Source organism: Galeopterus variegatus, unplaced genomic scaffold (assembly GCF_000696425.1).
Source record: "Galeopterus variegatus unplaced genomic scaffold, G_variegatus-3.0.2 Scaffold8676, whole genome shotgun sequence".
NCBI lineage: Eukaryota > Metazoa > Chordata > Mammalia > Dermoptera > Cynocephalidae > Galeopterus > Galeopterus variegatus.
Genome location: NW_007734787.1, coordinates 34,059 through 42,535, shown reverse-complemented (window position 1 = coordinate 42,535; position 8,477 = coordinate 34,059). Strand labels below are relative to the sequence as shown.

At 49.1% G+C, this 8,477-nt stretch overlaps 1 protein-coding gene across 1 annotated transcript; it reads left to right on the top strand.

Annotated features, from left to right (window-relative positions):
- Nucleotides 1–4,033: 4,033 nt before the first annotated feature.
- LOC103608672 (putative T-cell leukemia/lymphoma protein 6) lies at nt 4,034–7,392 on the top strand (the record flags this gene model as incomplete). The annotated part of the gene is made up of 3 exons (XM_008593071.1): nt 4,034–4,084; nt 7,043–7,138; nt 7,244–7,392. Coding segments are annotated over exons 1-3 (296 nt in total), but the record flags the coding sequence as incomplete, so codon positions are not given.
- Nucleotides 7,393–8,477: the final 1,085 nt, after the last annotated feature.

The following is an 8,477-nucleotide window of genomic DNA, read 5'->3' as shown; positions in this document are numbered from 1 at the left end:
CCTGGGTGTGGGAAAGATCCTGAATCCTAATAGCTATGTTAGTTTCCTAGGCTGCTGTAACCTGGGTGCCTTCAAACAACACACATTAATTTTCCAACAGTACTGGAAGTTAGAAGTCCAAAATGGATTTCACTGGGCCAAAACCAAAGCAGGGCCATGTTCCCTCCTGATGCTCTAGGGGAGAAGCCATTTCCTGCCCTTCTCCAGATTCCAAAGCTGTATCCCTGGGCTCATGGCCCCTTTCTCCATCTTCAAGGCCAGCAGAGAAGCATCCTCAAATCTCTGTGCTTCCATCACATCGCCTTTCCCTGTCTGGAGTCAGGTCTCCCTCTGCCTCCTTCTACAAGGACACTTGTGATTACATTTAGGGCTCACCTGGATAATCCAGGTCATCCCCATCTCAGGATCTGTAACTTCATCACATCTGCAGAGCCCATTTTGCCACATAAGGTAACACTCACATGTTCTAGAGACTGAGACTTGGATATAGCTTTGGGGGCATCACTCAGTGGACCATACAGGCCCAGGGTTCCAATGTGGAATTCTGAGGCTGGTGGGTACATCCTTGGCCCCTCTCCACTCTACACCTATTGTTTGCTTGCTGGAGTGGCGGTACCCGCGCTGCATGCCCTGCTAGGCTGCAGCTGCATGAGGGCAAGGCCATGACTCACCTAGTCTTCCTCTACCTGCAGGCCCTAGAACAGGGTTTGCACCTCATGAGTGGGCGCCACGATGTTCGTTATATAATTAAATGAATATGTAATTGACAAGAGCAACCAGTGCAGGAAATGAATAAGACAGTGACTATGGTTCCAGAATTTGAAGTCTAAAAGCCAGCTGGACACTAGCCAGCAGCTGAAGGATTGGTGTGGAAGCCAACAGTATGCATGGGAACTGATTGAGTCGGTCGGGCTGCACAGGACAAACTGCTCCACGCCCATGAGGGGAGCCAGCCGATGAGCAACGACTAGATTGAGCTGCAGCAGCTCTGCCAGCCCAGCACTCACCTGCTGCAGAGGACAGGAGGAATGTGGTGGTGGCTTCACCTTGCAAACCTCATGCTATGTCTCGGGCTCATGTTAACCCAGAACTATGCAGTCAAGATAATTCTAGAAAATGTATTTCCAGCTTAGCTAATTTGACATAGCACAAATCCACCACAAGGACACAGTCTTCCGTGGTTTCAGTTTGGGAAAGGAGAAGCTTCTGGGCTGAGACCTTCTGCCACTCCATTCAGGAATCCTTCCTCTCAGTCCCCAAGTCCTACGAAAGTCTCAATGGCCATGGCAGCTGGATTTGAAGGCTGTCTGCTCGCTGCTTTTCGTGGGTATTACTGTGGTTGAAACAAATTGTTATTCTACACTTGTTTAAAATCACTTTATTTGGAGAAAAATGCTTTTAGCCATGTTCATAATTTTACCAGTATCTATAAGCTCCCATTTCACAGGTTGATTGGAACTGCATGTGGGAGGTCACGGTGAGTTAATTATCACCAAGAATGTTAGGTGGGATCAACCACCTATGACAAATACGGCTTTCCACTTCAACTGAGCAAACATGTTTTTCTACAACAAACTTGCTAACAAATGTAGCTTCCTTTCACAAACATCCTAGTTTCAAGATCTTTGGGACTATCTCAACAAACCCTTCAATATTACTGGACGATTCTTTTTCCTTCTCAGTGAATAGACTGAGAAACTCAACTCCATGCAGACAAGATGCAGAAGACGTGCCTGCAACTTAGAGGTTAGGCTCACAGCTCTGCCAGCCTTCCTTTTTCAGTCTAACAAGCTGTGAGGGCTCGCTCAGGGAGTTTATCTCCAGCCACCTCTGCTAATTATCTCCTATCCTTTCCAGGTTTCTAATGACACTCCCAACCAAGGTCTGTTTAATTTCTAGCCAAGAACTAGTTATAGCATATGGGACATCTCATTTTCAGTTTCCATTCTAGTTATCTATTCTCATGTGCTCCTGGGCACTATGCACCCAACCTCTGGGCAAATGCCCATCTGACTTCCATTATAGTCATGTAGCAAGAAAGACGACAATAAAAATAAGAATATTTACCATCTACAGAGCATCTGCTATGTGCTTCTATCTCGTATGCATTCCCTCTAATGATCAAGATAAAGCAGCATCATTATTCCCTAAGGATTTGTTCAGCATTAACTCAGCATTTAGGCACCAGAGTTGGAAATAACATTCAGGTCTGCCTGTCTCTCGAAACGCCTCAAGCCCCACCACACTCCCCAGCCATAGCTCTAGCTGCAGATGGAGGCTGAACTTAGAGAGACCCTCACTGGACTCACAGAAGAGCAGAGTGGGAAGAGGGCTTAGTGAGAATTCCATTTACAGAGGAGGAAAGCAAAGCCCAGAGTGGAGATTGTCAGGTCCAAGGTCACACAGCCCGGGGGTGTCTGAGCAGCGATGACCCAAGTTTCCTGACAGTGCTTTCTGCTTCCCAGACTGCATGTTTTCACGCTCTATGTCCATTCTCTTTCCAGCTACGCATGTGAAATCAGAAATGGGAGGTCCTGAGCGTGCGTGTGGAGCTGAGGACGAAAGGATAGTGGTGGCAGGTTTTGTATCTTGTGGTTTGTTTCGCCTTATTTTCTTTTCAGACTTCTTATGAATATTAAGTGGACAGCAATTTGGAGCTTTAGTAGCACTTAGGCTGTGCTATTCAGGGGAGGTGACAAGTATTTTAAAAGACATAGCAGGTCAAGAACTTTTCAGAAAGAATCAGTTGAGTAAAAATGAAATTGAATCAGAATGACTGTCCCACATTTGGGCTGAGTGCCAAACAAGCTTTTTACCAAATTCGGAAGTGCACCAACTAGGCACAGACCTCTCATGTGGCGTCTGGCGTGGTCTTGCAGAAATCAGGAAGTCACAGGGACCAAGCAGCGCTGTGCATTGGCAGGAGTGCTCTCAGTGGCAGGCAACAGAAAACCTGGCCAATGCATCCAAAATAGGAAGGGCTTATTTTTATCCCTGAACAGAAGCTTCTAGCATTCATTTGTTGGGTCAGGGCACTGAGCTGGCATCTCTATATACACTTTTTCTGCCCTTTTGTACAACAGCTGCCACAGCTCTGAGCATCAAATACCTGTGCCATGTGCAAGCACAGAGAAGGGCACAGGTGGGAAAGCGGGGTCTCCGGAGACCATCCTCCATTCTTCTTCCCCCAAGTAACAGCTCTGTTCTCAGGCTGGCTTCTCTTGCGGCAGCAACACGACCCCCACAGCACAAGCCTCACACCTACCCGGCTTGTAAACTATTGGCTCTGGTGAGGCTTCTTGCCTACATAGATGAAAAGTCCCTCTCAAGCTGGATTGCTCTTTATTTCCCAGACACACTACTCTGCTTCTTCTTGGTTGTATCAGTGAGCTATCACTGCATAACAAGCTGCTCCAAAATGTCACAACCATTTATTGTGTGTTCCTGTCAATCTGGGCCTGGCTCAGCTGACCTTGGCTGGGCTTGCTCATGTGTCTGGAGTTAGCTGGAAGCTTGGCTGGAGGATTGCTGGTCTAGAATAGTCTGGATAGGACACACTGGCTCTCTTCCATTGCTTCTTACATCTCTCCAACAGGTGAGCTGGAGCACATTTCTGTGGTGATGGTGTGGGTCCCAGAGACAGCAACCCCACACTTGTGAGAGGCAAGGGGAGCCACATCTGCTTGGCCTCTGCTTGTATCATGTCCCCTTGGCTGAAGCAGGTCACACAGCCGAAGCCAGAATGGGGTTAGAAGGGGTCTGTCAAGTTCCAGGTAAAGAGTGAAAGACTGAAAATCTAAAAGGTAAGAAAGGATCCCTTATTTTATAAGACATGTTTAAGTGCCTACCAAGCATTTACATAGTATCTAACTCTATCCTCACAACAAGCAGGTAAGAAGCAGCATCACCCCATTGCACAGAGGAGGAGACTAAAGCCCACAGAGGTGAGGGAATTTACCCAAGGTCAAATCATTCCTAAGTGGCAATCAGGATTTGAACCCAGGTCTTGTCTGACTCCAAATCCACCAAGAGGATGGAGTCCATAGTGACACAAAGGAGGCTCCTGGATGGACACATGGGAAAGGTGAGGCCTTCAGAGGTGACAGGCCTGAGCTCACCAGGGTCTTCTGATCCCTGGTGGATGTATTAGTCTGTTTCTGTTGCTTATAACCAAATACACGGAACTGCGTGTTTTATAAAGAAAATGAAATTTATTGCTTACTGTTTCTGAGGCTGGGAAGTCCAAAGTCCGGGGAACGCATCTGGTGAGAGCCCTGGTGGTAGCAACAGTGACAGCAGGGCGTCACACTGTAGAAAACGGTGGAGCAGAGAGAGCAGAGCAGAGAGCATAACCTCCTCATTCACTCTTTTGAAAACCCTCAGAACCACGCCCCTGACCACCATTTTTAATCCATTCACTCCAGCATGGTCCTACAATCCAATCCCCTCTTCAAGGCTCCACCTTTCAATTACCATAATGGGATTTCCCACCCTCTTAACAGTCACAGTGGGGGCCAAGTTTCTCATACATAAAACTTGGGGAACAATTCAAGCTTCAGTGAGTTTTGGGGGAACAATTCAATCCACTACAGTGGACCTTCTCCCCACTATGTCCCCTCCCCTTCAGACACAGCAGGTGATCTCCCAAAACAACCACTAACTGGGGAAAGGCTGGGTGTTTGGACCTCCCTTCCAGGGCTCAGCTCAAATCTGGAGGGAAAGAAAGTAGATCCTGCCCTGCTCAGTAAACACCCACCAGGACTCCTGTCTTGAGCTGTGGGCAAAGCACGTTTTTACTGCGACTGCAAGTGGGTTAATGTCACCACTGCATATGGGTGTTTATCTGGGGTTGGTAGATTCAACTGGATCCTACAGGTTTACTGGGCATTTCCTCCCATGCATGGAGCCAGCAGGATGCAGGGAAACAGGGGTCCCTGCTGTGCCCCCTCCTCCTATCATCACAGCACAATTCATTGCACACCCGTGTGGGCCTGGCACCTTGCTGTGGCACTTTGCCTGTGTTACCTCTATTAACCTCAGAGCAACTCTGCAACGGAGGCATTACTACTGTCCTTATTGTACAGACAAGGAAATGGAGCCGGGCTGAGGCTCAGAGAGGTTAAGTGGCTCACCCAGAGTCACACAGCTAGAGAGTGGCCACCCAGGATCCGAGCCCAGCTCTGCTTCCACTAGCACAACACTCGCTCTCTCTGATCCAAATGACGACTCATGTTTGATCAGGGCTCTGCGAGTTCTGCAAAGACTTTTATTATCTGTTATCTCTTTCATGCCCAGGCCTAGATGGGGAGTGACTTGGCTGAGGTCCCACTGCACTTTAGGGGCCGGCCTCCTGACTTGGGGTGGAATGCTCTGTCATGCTGTCCCATCCTCCATCAGTCACTCCCATGACCAGCCGCTGCCACTCACAGTGCACCCAGCCCTGTGTGCGGGGCAGCCTGGGAAGAGGAGCAGGGACCATGGGCAACCCCAAACATTTGCCCAGAACTTCCCAGTGAAGTGCTGGGCTGGGCTCTGACAGGCTCTTCCATGCCCAGCTTTGCTGTGCTAAGCCGAGTCTCCTCGGGCGGTTGTTTCACCTCCTGAGCCTTCCTTTCCTCAGCTGTTCACTGGAACAGTTCTGCCCCTCCCTGCATGTCATGAAGATTAAATGAGATGTTGGAGCAGCTGGCGAATGGAAGCCTCACTGTGTATGATGGTTAGCCATACTCAGCATCTCACCGGACCTTGCACCAGCATCCTCACCTGACTCACAATGTGCTCAGTAAACCCTGGGGGATGCGGTGTTGGACAAGGCAGGTCATCTTTTTCAGTTTCACAGGAGGAGACAGGCCCAGAAAAGTAAGGAAGGATGTCCTAGGCCAGCTAATTAGTAAGTGGCAGAGGCAGGATTTGAACCAGAGTCTGCCTTGCTCCAGATCCAGTGCTCCACTACTGCACTACTGACTGTTGTGAGCCACAGGCCCTACCTCACAGACACGCAGGGAGCCTGCCTTCTTGCTGCCAGGTCGTGTCATGGCATGGCCCTTCCTGGTTCCTCTCCCTGCAAACCAGGGGTGGGATTGGAGGGTAGGGAGGGGAGAGAGATTAGTTGCAGACCACCCCATAAGCATGAAGGGGACCTCATGGGTCCTTTGCCCAAAGTCCCCTTTCTGAAGCCCCCTCTGCTCACCGAGCTTGCCTGCTGCCCTGGCTGCACGGTAGGGGGTGAGGGCCATGGCTCCACTTGGAGAGGCCCCTGCTGGGTATCATGCTGCACCTTCACTGTGCTCAGGGCTGCCGGTTCCAGCCACAAGCCCAGCCTCCTCCTCTCTCCTGGCTGGGCTCACCTGCCACCTCCTGCTTCATTCTATGGCCAGAGATCCCTCTGGAGCCCAGGTCACCTTTACTACTAACTCTACTCATTTGGAAAGTTTTACAGTCCACCTCTTACTGCTAATGATTCTATCCTATCTATAATGCTTTTTCATGAGTCAACATTTTTCTCTGATGGGCTATAACTGCTGTAAAGACGGATGATGTCAGGCTGGGTCACAGACCCTTCAAACCCATTGTGCAGATTGGGTCACAGACCTCTCATATGCAGGTCGCGAGCTTGGTAACTGGAGAAAGATCCTGGGAGCAGTGTGTAAAGTTGACAGACTTTATTCAGATGTGAGCTCAGGTAACTAGAAGCAGCCCCCAGTAGCTGCAGCCACCCTAGTGGCCTCCCAGGGCATCCCATAGGCACTGTGGATCAGAGCTGTTCGTCCTTTATACTTAAGTCAGATAACCAAAGAACACCTGGCACACGTGCACAATTAACATGTTTACATTAAACAGGCTATGTCATGCTGAGCAAGATTCCAAACAGCTGAGGGAGCTTGACCACTTTATTTCATTTTCCTTACAGATAATTACAATAATTGGTATGTATTTTTCTGTATTTCAAAAAGTTACTAGGGTATCATACATGCTTTTCCCTATAGTTTTGATTAGGATAAAGTTATTAAATGTAGAAGGGTGTAAATCTACCATTTTGCAGACCGTGGGAATTACAGATGACGTCCTGCAGCATGATCACAAATGTTCCCAACTAAGCCCTCCTGCTAAGTGTCCAGAGGTGGATGGCTTGCAAGAGGTAGTTTCCAGAGTGGACCTTCCTCTACTGAATTTCGTGCCCATTGCTGGTTCTTTACAGCAGTCCATTGCCTAATGCCGTCTGCTGCTTGAGATCCCTCTGCAGGCCGGGGACCGCTCTGCACACCTGCTCTCATCACAGGCCTTCTTATCCCTCATCTCCATGTACATGAACAAGACTCAGCAAGCGAGAAAACGTGCCCGATATCCACATAGACACATGGCTGCAGAGAAAAACCCGACTTCCATTACATGGTCTGGCTAGTTTGGAACCCATGTACTTCACTGGTTTGTATCCCCAGGCCTGGCACTTAGCAGAAGTTCCATAAATGTCAGCAGAGTGAATGACTCACCATCAATTTCTGACTTTCCTCTAGTCTTAGAGAGTAAGTGGCTTGTCTGCAGTCACCCAGGGCATTTGTGGCAGAGGTACAATTAAAGCTCAGATCTCTGCACCTCTGGTTCAGGGTCCTTTGACTACATGTCACTGTGTCTTATCTTTAAAAACAAGGCTCAGAGGACATGCTCTGCAGGCCTCAGTTCCCCATCTGCAGAATGGGCCCAATGGAATGGAGCTGTCTCTTCTTCACTCCAGCATTGACAAGATAGGAATTCCCTGATTCACTCAATTCGCTCCTTTCCATGGGTGTGTTTTAAGCAGCCTCTTCTGGTAGCTGCCCTCAGCCAGACTTGGATAAGACAGTGACCACTCCCTAGCCTCCTCCAGGTGCGGATGAAGACCCTGCTGGGGTTGGAAATGCAGAAGCAGACAGGTGTATGGAGTCACCTGTAAACTGATTGGGTGAGCCATGGAAGCAGCGTGAGAATGCAGCCGGGAAGCGAGGTCCAGGAGGGGGCTGCTCTGGCTCTGCAGACCCGCCTTCCTAACCAGCCCCTCTGTGCTGCCCCTTCCTCTTTGGGCCTGTCCTTCAGTCTGTGCTTCTGTGTGCCAGCTATTGGCCATTCCTTGTGGGAGGTGAGAATTGTGGTGTTAATGAGCAGGTAACTAGCTAAGCACTAGTTGATAACTGTGGAATCAGCTGATACCCATAGGACTGGATTACAAAGCTTTTAGTTTAAGAATGTTGACTGACCATTGCCTTGAGCTGACATCAAGGCAGCAGGTTCTCAAAGCACTACCCATGTCAGAATCATGTGATGCTTTAAAAACCAGCATGTTCCTGGACCCCAACCCCCAATCAGGGCATTTAGAACCTCTGCATGGTGGTGCCTTAAGAGTCTGCAGTGTTAGTGAGCCTCCTGGTCATTTGTGGGCATGTAAAGTTTGAGAAGTCCTAAAGGTGTTACCTGCTTCCTGTGGGGTCAGATGGTAATACCAT